The sequence below is a fragment of the Neovison vison genome, chromosome 13 (genome assembly GCF_020171115.1).
Source record: "Neovison vison isolate M4711 chromosome 13, ASM_NN_V1, whole genome shotgun sequence".
Classification (NCBI taxonomy): domain Eukaryota; kingdom Metazoa; phylum Chordata; class Mammalia; order Carnivora; family Mustelidae; genus Neogale; species Neogale vison.
Window position 1 is genome coordinate 46,524,874 of NC_058103.1, and position 13,653 is coordinate 46,538,526.

Consider the following 13,653-nt stretch of genomic DNA (forward strand, 5'->3'; position numbering starts at 1 on the left):
AAAGTGAAAAGGTAAAAGTAAAGTTTTCTAGGAGTTTCAAATAACTAGGGATTGGAGGAAGATTGTTAATCATCGTTTCTGTTGAAGGCATAACATGTAAACTAAGTTTTTAAGGGTAGAGACACTGAATGCTATGCATTCTTGGAGAAAAGACACAAATGAAACCATTAGTTCAGTTTTCTGGAGTGCCTATAATAAAGAGGAACACTGAGAGATACCAAGATCAGAAACACCTTACTTACACTATGATGCTTTGTGTTTTCTTCTGTAGGAATTAAACCAATGAAGGATTTTGTACAGGAAAAATACATCAGAATTATCTTTTATGAAAATAAATGTGGCTACAATATATAGAATAGACCAAGTAAGAATTTGAATAGGAGGTCAATATGGACCTGAAATAGAATGAGATTCTGTAAAAAAGAAAAGAGACAAACAAGTGTAGCAAGGTCTTAGAAAAGGAAGATAGAAGATTTTGAGACCATGCCTGGATCATTAACTTTGAAAATACTCTTTTTGGGGGGAGGGGAAGGGAGTACTCTGACATAAGGAAGAAAGGGAGAAGGGATTCAAACATGATGAGAAAAATGGGTAGTTCACATTAGTCACCCAACTTAACCTGAAACACACTTTTATTTATTAAACAGCTTTTATTTTTATTAAGATCACCTGCGTGTATTTAGAGGCCCTTCTCCAGATCCCTACTATTTTAATCTTTACAGCAGTTATACTACTTAAAGACTTAAACTAAACCAAGTAGAAGTTTGATCTTCCAGCTAATATATTCTATTAGCCAGTTACAGTGCTGTACGCACAGCAGAAGCTCAATATAATATACACATATTCTTTATAAAATTAATTTGCAGTTATCTTGTGTGAAATTCAATAATCTGCCCAAAGTTTTCTAAACAATTTAAACTGTTCAGTATAACTTGTAAAGAGCAAAAGTGCTTTCTACTTCATATCATCATCATTTCTGTCCAACCTTCTCCAAAATGACAAATATCCTTACCTGTGGGTCCAGAATGAACAGATAATGACCTTTCTATCTGGAGTGGTGACATCATCTGTATTGTTAATTTTGCTAGGTAGATGGCTTCATATTCCTGAAAAAGATTTAGTTAACTTGAATGTACATTTAAATTCTGGGGTACCCAAAAGAGTGATCAATGTGTATATTTTGGTATTTGGTATCTACTTCCAAAGATGGAAGAATAAAGGGATTTCTGTCCCTCTCCCCTTTCTGAGAAGAAAAAATAGAGAACTCCTTATCTGATGAAAGAAGGAAATATCCATTACCTTGAATATGAGAAGAATGAAAATTAGTGATTACAAATTGGTCAGAATAATGGTTACCTTTACAAAAGGAGAAAGAGTGTTGGTGGTTAGGAAGGGGTAACACAAGGGCTTTTGGGACCCTGGCATACGTTCAATTTCTTGACCTGATTGGTGGTGGTTACATGAATGTTTATTTACATTCCATGAATTTTCTGTATGTGTATTCTATTTCACAATAAAAAAGAATTATCTTTAAATGGAACCAAACCAAGGTAGGCACACAAGATGCCAGACTGCAGAAATTAGGCAGAATGGGTACACTTCAAAGCGCTCCAAAATAAGATGGTGGATCTAAGATAAAACTAACAAGCCCTTGCACAGTATTATAGGAACTACAAGTGGGCAATGTGGGGATGAGCAAGGGTGTTGTTAAGGGAAATGGGAATGCCCACACATGCCACTTTTACTAGCAGGGTGTATGTATAGTAAGATGGACGAGAAACTGGGTTGTATGTAGCCAAGTATCTGATCTTAGCTAAAAATAAAAACTAAACCAGTAATTCTCAAGCCTGGCCATACCTGAGGATCACCTGAGGAATTTTTTTTTTTTTCTTTTTAAAGATTTCACCTATTTGTCAGAGAGAGAGAGAGAGCACACAAGCAGGCAGAGGCGGAGAGAGAAGCAGGCTCCCCGCCGAGCCCAAGATGAAGGCAGACGGCTTAATCTGACTGAGCCACCCAGGCGTCCCTCACCTGAGGAATTTTAAAAATACACATATGTGTTCAAGTCCCACCCCTAGTGATTCTCATTTAATTGGTTTAGGTTAGGTTCCCCTGGGCATTTTTTTTTTTCTTTTAAAGACTTTATTTATTTGAGAGAGAGAGTGGGCAAGAGAGAATGAGCAAGAGAAGTGGGAGGGTCAGAGGGAGAAGTGGGCTTGACTCCGAGCCTGAACTCCAGGATCATGACCTGAGCTGAAGACAGTCGCTTAACCAACTGAGCCATCCAGGCGTCCTGTCCCCTGGGCAGTTTTAATGTGCATGCTGTTTATCAATACCAACAAGAAAAATGTGTGACCTAAGAGACTCTGCTTCTTACTCATTGAGTTAAACCACCAGAGAAAAGTGTTGGTGAGAAAGACTTCCAAAACAAGTGGGAAATTAAAGCTATCTGCCTTCCCCAACCACTATCCAGGTTGTCTCCCAACATTCTATTGTTGGGCAAATAGCTGTCCTAAAAAGAATACTTCCAGTTCAAAGATGACCAATAATCAAAAAGGAATCATTGTAGGTTTTAGCATAAAGATATCACAAGGGGAAAAAAGCAACTTTACAACCAAAAGTCACATTAAGAACAGTGTCAAAACTGTACCAAGAAGCAGATGAAAATGATTAATTCTCCATGAAATCAATGAACAGGGCATTTCTTTCTTTCTTTTTTTTTTTTTTCTTAAGATTTTATTTATTGAGAGTAAGAGAGAGAGAGAGTGAGCATGCAGGAGCAGGGGGGAGGGGGAGGGGGAGAAGCTGACTCCCGCTGAGCTGGGAGTCCCATGTAGGAATCAATCCCAGGACCCTGGGATCATGACCTGAGCCAAAGGCAGATTATTTAACTGACTGAACCACCCCGGTGCCCAATGAGCATGGCATTTTTGAAATGAGTTGAAAGAAATAAAAAAGACTCATGGAAGAAATGTAACAATGAAAGAGATGACATACCAACTATCAGCTCAATGGGAGAGAAAAAAAATAAAAGCACAGAAATAATGAATGAATATAACAGAATCAATAGAGAACAGACCAACTATCCAATCCTGGAATAATATAAATTTTCCCTTTTCTCCTTGAAAAGGTCCAAACTGCAAGTATGCTATACTTACTATCATTTTAGAAAACAAACAAAAATCCTCCTTAATAACCCTAGTGTCCTCTCTACCTATGGTCACTTGTTTCCCCCTTCCTAGAATTATCTATTCTTGCTGTTTACCATTCCTCTCTTCCCATTTTCTCTTGAACTCTGAGCAATTATGTTTATCCTCCCCCTTCCATAAAATGTTTGTCAAGGACACCAATGACCTCATGTTCCTAACCTAATGTCAATTCTCAGCCCTTATCTTCTTTAACCTATTATCAGCTTTTGATATAGTGAATCACTCCCCATTCTTTTTAAGATTTATATATTTATTTTGAAAGAGATACTGGGGGGAGGAAGTAGGGGAAGAGAAACTCAAGCAGGCTCCCCACTGAATGCAGAGCCTGACATAGGGCTCAACCTTATGACCCATGAGATCATGACCTGAGCCAAAATCAAAAGCCAGGTGTTTGACCAAATGAGCCACCCAGGTGTCCCCATTCCCTCCTTCTTCAAACACTTTCTTCACTTGACTTCCCAAACAAGCCACCCTGATTTTTTTTTCCCATCTCTCTGGCCATTCTTTTCAATCTCTTCTACTAATTTCTCATCTCCCCACCCTCTACATGTTGGAGTGCATTAGGATCTGTTTTGAAAATCTCTACCTACACTCCCCTAGTGATCTTACCTAGTCTCAGGGCTTTTGACAGCATCTATATGCTGATACTCCTTAGATACATACATGGTTCTTTTCCATGAACTCTGGACTTACATAACCTGCCTACTGTCCAACGCCCTCTCAACCTTATGATGTCCAAAACTGAACTTAATTTTACTTCCTTCAAACCTTTTCATTCAGTTTCTCCCATATCTTCCAGAAAGGCTTAAATCCATCCTAATCTCCTCTCTTCACATCCAATCCATCAGCAAATACTGTCAACTATACAGTCAAATAAATTCAAAATGTGATCTCTTCTCACGTCTTCCCCTTCTACCATTTTGGTCCAAACTAACATTTTGACTTGCAGGGATTTGGGGTTAAGGGCAGAAGCAAGTTTCCTGTTAGAAAGCAACTGCAATAATGTAAGTCAAAAGAAAATTAAGGAAACAGGCCATGCAGATATTTGGGGAAAAGCATTCTAGGTGTGGGGAGATATGAGCAAGTGCCATGACATGAGAACATGCAAGTAATTTCAATCAATTATGAGAAGGTCAGTGTTACTAGAACATACATAGTAAGCAAATGGGATAGTAGGAGATTAGAAATGAGAGGTAAAGAACTACTTTATGTAGAGATTTATAAGCCATTATAAATATGGCCTCTGGCTCTTAAGTGGAGGAGGAGTAACTCCTTGTAATAAGATTCTGCCTATGGTGCTGAGTATACTGTGTTGAATACAGGATACTATGAATTTCCTAAGAAACACAGACTTTAAAACACAAACTGATTTGAATAAATGGAATATATTCTTAGGAAGACTAAAAATGTAAAGGTGTCAATTATTTTGAACTGTGAACATAATAAGAATTTAAAAACTATAGGGCTCTTTCCAGCAAAGTTCACAGCTAAAAGTAAATGTTAAGACCTTGCCAGGAAAATTCTAGCAAGAATATTAATAAGGGAATCTTGAGTTATGCCACAAATTATTTATATAACAACACAGCATTTAAAATTGTTTGATACAGTTACAGTATTAAGCAGAGCAATGGAACAGAATACAAAGTCCAGAAATAGACCCAACTACAGATCAGAACTTGGTACATAACAAACACAGATTACTGTGTTTATTACTGTGACAGATTACTTAATATACAAAAAGCTCTTATAAAACAAAGAGAAATAAGACCAACAATCTGATAGAAGAATGGGCAAACCACAGGAGTAGACACTTTGATCACCAAGATAGCAATGATCAGAAAATCTGATAAAATACTTTTGGCTATTGATACTGAACAGGAACTATTAGGAAACAGGTACTCCTTGTTTCCTGGTGGTTTACTTATTTCAGCCTTTTTTTTTTTTTTAAATTTTATTTATTTATTTGACAGAGATCACAGGTAGGCAAAGAGGCAGGCAGAGAGAGAGGAAGGGAAGCAGGCTCCCTGCTGAGCAGAGAGCCCGATGCGGGACTCGATCCCAGGACCCTGGGATCATGACCTGAGCCGAAGGCAGAGGCCTTAACCCACCGAGCCACCCAGGCGCCCTTATTTCAGCCTCTTAAAAAAGATTTTATTTACTTATTTGACAGAGAGAGAAGCAGGGAGCAGTGAGCAGGGAGCCTGATGTGGAGCTTGATCCCAGGACTCTGGGATCATGACCTGAGTCGAAGGTACACACTTAATCGACTGAGCCACCCAGGGACCCCTATTTCAGCCTTTTTAAAGACTGTTTGGTAACATTAAATTTCAAATGCCTCTGATCTGGCAATTCCACATTATACATATAATCATACGGGTACATCTGCAGATATAAACAAAGATGTACCTAGCAGTATACGTCTCCCAATATTATTTATAATCATGAAGGGCTAGAAATAACCTAAAAGGTTCATGTTTATGGAATCATATGAAGTTGTGATGTATACATATTTGTACATAAACATATGAAAAGATTATGCAGTTAGACTTGAGTATATATTGCTGATTTTTAACATGCATTTTTTTCCTCCAATTTATTTATTTTCAGAAAAACAGTATTCATTATTTTTTCACCACACCCAGTGCTTAACATGCATTTTTTAATTACTTTTTCAAATACAAAAATAAATGTAAAAAAACAATGTTTTTACATTTGAGCCAGAAGGCAGACACTTAACCAACTGAACCACCCAGAGGCCCCTGAGACAATCCATTTCATAACGTTCTTGATGTCTCAATGTGAGACATAAAGGACATTCTTCAATTTTTGATTTTTCTTCTTGGAAAAAAATAAATTAGTTTAATCAGATATTTCACACAGGTTTATCTTACTGTCTTTTGAGTATATCTTCTGCACCACAAAAGTTGAAACATGGATGGGTAGATAGGGTGCCTAGATGGTTCAGTTGGTTAAGCATCTGCTTTCGGTTCAGGTCATAATCTTGGAGTCCTGGGATTGAGCCCTGAATTAGGCTCCCTGCTCAGCGGGGAGTCTGCCTCTCCCACTACCCCTCCCCACTGCTTGTGCTCTCTCTCAAATAAATAAAAATCTTAAAATCTGAAACACAGTAAATATAAAACACATAAAATAGCATATAATTATATGTGTGTAATCAAAAAAAATTGAAGAAATTTCTATCATTTATTTTTTCATTTTTTAATTAACATATAATGTATTACTGGTTTAAGAGGTAGAGGTTAGTGATTCGTCAATCTTATATAAAATACCCAGTGCTCATTACATCACATGCCCTCCTTAATGTGCACCACCCATTTATCCCATCGCCTCCACCCCATCCCCCGCAAACCTCAATTTGTTTCCTATGATTAAGAATCTCTTATGGTTCGTCTCCCTCTGATTTCACCTTGTTTTATTTTTCCCGTTCTTCCCCTATGATCCTCTGTTTTGTTTCTTAAATTCCACATATCCGTGAGATCAAGATAACTGTCTTTCTCTGACTGACTTACTTCGCTTAGCATACCATCTCGTTCCAACCACATTGTAAATGGCAAGATTTCAATTTTGATGGCTGCATAATATTCCACTTTTATATGTGTGTGTGTGTGTGTACATGTATACACATCTTCTTTATCCATTCATCTGTTGATGTGCATCTGGGCTCTTTCCATAGTCTGACTACTGTGGACACTGCTGCTATAAACACTGGGGTTCAGGTGCCTGTTTGGATCCCTATTTGTATCTTTAGGGTAAATACCCAGTAGTGCAATTGCTGGATCATAGGGTAGCTCTATTTTCAATTTTTGAGGAACCTCTGTTTTCCAGAGAGGCTGCACCAGCTTACATTCCCACCAACAGTTTAGGAAGGGGATTCCCCTTTATCCGCATCCTCACCAACATCTGTCATTTCCTGACTCGTTGATTTTAGCCATTCTGACTGGTGTGTGGTAATATCTCATTGTGGTTTTGGTTTATATTTCCCTGATGCTGAGTGATATTCAGCATTTTTTCATATGTCTGTTGGCCATTTGGATGTCTTCTTTGGAGAAATGTCTGCTCATGTCTTCTGCCCATTTCTTAATTGGATTATTTGTTCTTTGGGTTATTATTTGAGTCTGAGTTCTTTTTAAAAAAAATTTTTATTTATTTATTTATTTGACAGAGAGAGACACAGAGAGAGAAGGAACACAAGCATGGGGGAGTGGGAGAGGAGGAAGCAGGCTTCCCACTGAGAAGGGAGCCTGATGTGGGCCTCAATCCCAGGACCCTGGGGATCACAACACTAGCTGAAGGCAGACGTTTAACGGCTGAGCTTAACAGCTGAGCCACCCAGGTGCCCAAGTTTGAGAAGTTCTTTACAGATTCTGGATACTAGCCCTTTATCTGATTTGTTATTTGCAAATATTGTCTCCCATTCTGTCAGCTGTCTTTGGTTTTGTCAATTGTTTCCTTTGCCGTGCAAAAGCTTTTCATCTTGAAGTCCCAATAGTTCATTTTTCCTTTTGTTTCCCTTGCCTTTGGATAGTGTCTAGTAATAAGTTGCTGTGGCCAAGGTCAGAGGTTGCTCTCTGTGTTCTCCTCTAGGACTCTGAGGAATTCCTGTCTCACACTGAGGTCATTCATCCATTTTGAGTCTATTTTTGTGTGTGATGTAAGAAATGGTCCAGTTTCATTCTTCAGCATATGGTGTCTGTTTTTGTTCCAGTACCATACTGTCTTGATGTCTAAATTGTGGATGGAATTGTGATGTCACAACGTTTGGTTTTCTTTTTCAACAATCTTTTGGCTATTTGGGGTCTTTTCTGGTTCCAAAGAAATTTCAGGACTATATGTTCTATAGCTGTGAAAAAAGTTGATGGTATTTTGATAGGGATTGCACTGAATGTGCAGAATGCTCTAAGTAGCATAGACATTTTAACAGTATTTGTTCTTCCAATCCATGAGCACGGAACGTTTTTCCATTTCTTTGTGTCTTAATTTTTTTCATGAGTATTCTACAGTTTTGAGTATAGATTCTTTGCCTCTTAGGTTAGATTTATTCCTAGGTATCTCATAGTTTTGGGTGCAACTGCAAGCAGGACTGGACTGCCTCCTTAATTTCTTTTTTCTGTCTCATTGTTAGGGTATAGAAATGCAGCTGATTTCAGTGCACTGATTTTATATCCTGCCATGTTGGTGAATTCCTATATGAGTTCTAGCAACTTTGGGGTGGAGTTTTTTGGGTTCTTTCCAACCTCTGGCCCCAGAGCCAAAAGCTCGGGGCCCCACTCAATGAGCCCTCAGAGAAAAGCATAAATCATTCCTGTCTCCCTGGTCTCCATCTGTATTCTGTGTTCACCCAGCATGTGACTAAGTGTTTCTATCTCAGACCATGACCTGTTTCCAGCATCCCAACCCTGCAGAATTCTGTGGTGGGCTATTGTGCCACTGCTCCCAGAAGAGGAAGGGGTGTCTTGCCGGTTCTGCAGCTTGCTGGGCCCCTGCTTAAAAAGCAGTCACCTAACTGAGCCATGGTTTGTGGCTCACTCTCCCTGATTCTGCCCACCTCGAGGTTTATTTTCCCATATATCCTCTCAGATTCACTTCTCCACACCTCCTACCTTGCAGAAAGTGGTTGCTTTTCTATTTATAGAGTTGTAGCTTTTCTTACATCTCCTGTTGAGTTCACAGGTGTTCAGACTGACTTGATAGCTATTTAGCTAGATCAAACTAGGGTCTCCTACTCCTCTGCCATCCTGGACTCCTCTAACATCAAATTATTTTATCTTACATTTAACAATGTGCCTTTAACCCCTCTTTCACAGTAATGGCAGCTTTTAAGAAAACTTAAAAAACAAAAAAGAAAATACCTTTAACTAGAAATATAAACTTGAATAAAAAAATCCAATTAGGAGGTGCTTTAGCTGGCTCAGCTGGAGAATCGTGCAAGACTTTTGATCTCAGGATTATGAATTTGAGCTCCATGTCGGGTATAGAGATTACTTAAAATAAACAAACTTAAAAAAAAAATAATGAAATAAATAAATTAAATTAAATTATGGAAATTTTTAAGTATTTAAGGTAAATTCTATGGGTGCCTGGGTGGCTTACTCAGTTAAGCATCTGCCCTCAGTTCAGGTCATGATCTCAGGATTCTGGGATCAAACCTGTGACCAGGACGGGCTGAGCAGGGAGCCTGCTTCTCTCCCTCTCCCCATCCCCCACTCATGCTTTCTCTTGCTATCTCTCTCTCTCAAATAAATAAAATCTTTTTAAAAAATAAATAAAATTAAAAAATTAAATTCTATTAATTAATTTAATTTTAATTAAATTCTATTAATTTTAAATTAATTCTAATTAAATTAAATTATGTAGACAAAAGATTTTAATTATCCTCCTTTCTGACTACTTTAAAGAGGAGGAACAAAGAAGTTACCTGAAGTTGATGGACAAATCCAGCATTAGGATTAATGCAAAATCTTCTTTCTTGAACATAAGCAAATGCATCTCTGAAAACAAAAAAAGAAAAGTAAGGTGATGGTATTACTTCATGAATTTATCTCAATTTTTTTAGTATTTACCTAAAATAGGAACTTATCCAAAAATTTACCTAAATAGGAAATCATAATCATAAAACTTGTGCTACAGAGAAGTAGCAAGCTATAGTGGAAAAATCAACAGGATGGGCAGATGAAAGATCACCATCCCTCTATTTACCAGCTTGTGTTCTAAGGGAATCTACTCAACTTTCTAAGCTTTATTTTTCTTGCCCATAAATTGGGGTTTATAATAATTCCTATTTTGGAGGGTTATTATGAAGATGGGTGATTTTAAGTATAAAGCACCTTGTATAGCATCTATGACATTGTACGTGCTCAAAATTTTATCATTGTTTAAACAAGAAGTGTATCTACTTTCTTGTGTTGTTGTGAGGCTTAAATGAGATAAAGAGCCTGGAATAGCACCTAGCACATAGCAAAGACCCAATATATGGAAGCTATTTTCACTATTATTACTGTCGAGACACCAAATAATAAAGAGACTATATAAAACAGTCCACCAAGCATTAAATAAAGCATCTGTATTCAAATAATATTAATAACTGACATTTTAAAGCAAAATTTCCATCAAAATTTAAACTTAAAGGATACCAAACAAACTAAACAAGCATTTGAAGGTCTAGTCTGTGTCAAGAATGTGGATCCAATGCTGAACGCAGTTCAAATGAAGAGAGTTAACAGGGAACATGGTATAATGATGGACAGTTTGACACAGGCATACCATGCAAAGTTTCATGGCTATGATAAGAATTATTAAGGATCAGGAACCTTTAAGAGCTTTTTGGGGTAAAGTAATTATTTAATCAGATTTATCTTTTGAAAAGATCATTCTAAAAGTAGTGTGGGAAAAAAAGACTGGAAAAAGAAAGAGTACCTGAAACCACTAACCACTGTTAGAATCCAAGAAAGACACGACTGGAGGTGGGATTAAATGATGATGAAGAGAAAGAGAGAGATTCGAGGTATATTTGAAGACATAAAGGAGACAGGATTTGTTAATGGGTAAGTTTGGGAGAAGAGCGTGAAAGACAAGGAGCTGTCAATGATTACAAGACTTCTAACTTGTACAAGATACACTAAAAAAGGAAACTCTGTACATTGGCCAGGTATTTGTTTTGGGGCTCTTTTTTATCTAGGCAGTATGCTTGGTTAAGAAAGACCACAATGAATTGTGAATAGAAGCTGAAACAATTTCTAGGTAATTTTTGATCCAACTACTGTTAAAGGAAAATATAATAAGCGTTTTAAGCAAGGGAAGCAATAACATCTGTGTCTTAAGAGTTTTTAAAATTGGGTTAAACAATTCTCTTGCAGTAAATAATTAGTTTTCCATAATTATTCCCAACTCTAACTCCCTTGGCATTTTAATAACATTTAGCACTACCTCTGTAAAACCACAAAATATTAGCCTAAGTAGATCTATTCAAGGTAGATGAGCTATAAAGGTTATGAGACTAATCATGGAATACAAGAGCCTGCCTAATCAACATGAATAGATGACAAAATCAGGGTATCAACTTCAAATTCCCAAACTGTTTCCATTAAGCTTCATTTTACTGAGAATTTAAACTGTGGCTAGTTTCAGAGTACTTTCTTACCTGTACTTCATTCCAAATGTTTCCATAATGTATGCAATAACAAAGGCAGCACTGAAGAGGGGGAAAAAATTTTAGGAAAAAAATAGAAAACACAGCTCATTAATTAAATGCTAAAGACAGAAAGATAAGCTCTAACTTCATACCTCCTGGAGATCCCTGCATTTCCATGGACAAGAACTTTTCCTGAAAGACAAGAAATAGTTATTCTGACAAAAAAAAAAAATTTAATTCAGCAACTAAAATATATTGAAACCATGTACTATACCACAGTAAGATAAATCTTTTCTTAAACATTTTATATTTTACACATACCACACCTGGATATTTATTAGACTTTAAAGCTGACTTGAAAATAAGTTATATAGGGATATTTAAGAAAGCCTATCCAAATGAAACAAGAAGTTGGGAAAATATAAATTTGGGAATAGTCTATTATATGCAATTGCAACTTCCACATCCTGCATTTAGGACAAATATTATCTAAAACATTAACACATAATCCCCTAAAAATAAATACTGAGTAAGAAAATATTTACCTCCAGTCTGTAAGCTTCCATCAATAAATTCTTTAGTCTGAAGGCAAAAGACAGTGTTTTAATAAAACATGTGGACTAATACAAGCATAAATCCAATACACAATATACATATGGGAAAACAAAATATATTGAAAACATTTCTTGGTGTGTGTGTGTGTATATTTATATATATGTATATTTATATATTTATTTATATATATATGTATTTAAGATTTTATTTATTTATTTGGCAGACAGAGCTCACAAGCAGGCAGAGAGGTAGGCAGGATGAGGGCGGGTGGAAAGCAGACTCCCTGCTGAGCAGAGAGCCTGATGCGGGTCTTGATCCCAGGACCCTGAGATCATAACCTGAGCAAAGGCAGCGGCTTAACTCACTGAACTACCCAGGTGCTCCTCTTGGTTTATATTAATGAAAATTGCTTTCATTCAAGAATTTCCAAAATGCTACAAATGCACATATTACAAATTTTAAAAATTATACAGGAGCTAAAATTTAATAAATTCAAAGTGTGATTTCTCAACTATTTGGAGAGTATGAAAAGGTTAAAAATAATAAATATATTTATGCTCCCACCCTTCCGGGCTGCCCCATTTGGGCAGGAGGATCAGCTTTATTTCCTGGGGCAGGTAGGAAACAATTGCCTAATTAAAACCTCACTGGGATCCTTGAGTGAGGGTGGAAGCCATGACAAAGAACCCATGAGATACTGGGGGTTGGGACGGGTGCCCGAGCACTGGGGACCTGGGTGAGACCCCTGCAGTGGAGAGTAGGCCATTAGAGATAATGTTTCTTACAGAACCTAAGTTATCAGGAAACATTAAAAATGTGGCCGAGACAGCTAACAAGGACCATCTGGTCATAGCCTATACCACTTTTTGAAAGTAAGCGTTTCAAGGGTACCGAAAGTATAAGTAAAGTGTCTGAGCAGGTAAAAAATGTGAAGCTTAATGAAGATAAACCCAAAGAAACCAAGTCTGAAGAGAGACTGGATGAGGGTCCACCAAAATATATAAAATCTGTTCTTAAAAAAGGAGATAAAGCTCACTTTAAAATGGGTTTAAAAAGGAGCTATAACTCCTTAAAAAAGGAGATAAAACCCTTTCCCAAAAAGGGAGATGTTGTTCACTGCTGGTATATGGGAACACTACAGGATGGGACTGTTTTTGATACTAATTTTCAAACAAGTTCAAAGAAGAAGAAAAATGCCAAGCCTTTAAAAGTGTTAAGGTTAGAATAGGCAAAGTTATCAGAGGATGGGATGAAGCACTCTTATTTATGAGTAAAGGAGAAAAGGCTTGACTAGAGTTTGAGCCAGAATGGGCTTATGGAAAAAAGGACAGCCTGATGCCAAAATTCCACCAAATGCAAAACTCATTTTTGAAGCAGAATTAGTAGATATTGACTGAAATAGCAATGCTTCAGATATGAAGACATCAGCAACAATAAAACAAAGCCTTGAAAAAACTTAAGTAACTAATTAGAGCTGGTCACAATTATAAGGGAAGAGTCAAATGGAAAATCCAAGAACTCAGATATTGTTTACCCAATTCCCAACTTTTAATGTAGATAATCCATTATAATTCCCTAAAGTTTGAAATATTTTACTACAGCTATGTAAAATATTGGTTAAGGAGAAATGGCTTTCCTTTTACCTCATGTTATAAACTAAAAGGCTCAGTAAAAACATTCAGTGTCTTGCATTAAAAATAATAATAAATATTCTTTAAAATATAATCCCACAATTTTCAGTCA

The 13,653-nt window shown here is 36.9% G+C and overlaps 1 protein-coding gene and 1 pseudogene across 2 annotated transcripts in view; one reads left to right on the forward strand and one right to left on the reverse strand.

The window, feature by feature from the left end:
• The window catches only part of STYX (serine/threonine/tyrosine interacting protein), a 42,936-nt gene that overhangs the window by 4,501 nt on the left and 24,782 nt on the right, over positions 1-13,653 (reverse strand). The window contains exons 6-10 of one of the 2 annotated variants that reach the window (XM_044231402.1): positions 11,901-11,937; positions 11,508-11,547; positions 11,365-11,415; positions 9,643-9,715; positions 1,013-1,106 (exon numbers count right to left, since the gene is read on the reverse strand). In XM_044231402.1, the coding sequence (XP_044087337.1) occupies positions 1,013-1,106; positions 9,643-9,715; positions 11,365-11,415; positions 11,508-11,547; positions 11,901-11,937 (295 nt within the window). The remainder of the gene's footprint in view (positions 1-1,012; positions 1,107-9,642; positions 9,716-11,364; positions 11,416-11,507; positions 11,548-11,900; positions 11,938-13,653) is intronic. The other variant, XM_044231403.1, reaches the window with a different exon arrangement.
• Positions 12,685-13,308, forward strand: LOC122894013 (annotated as a pseudogene).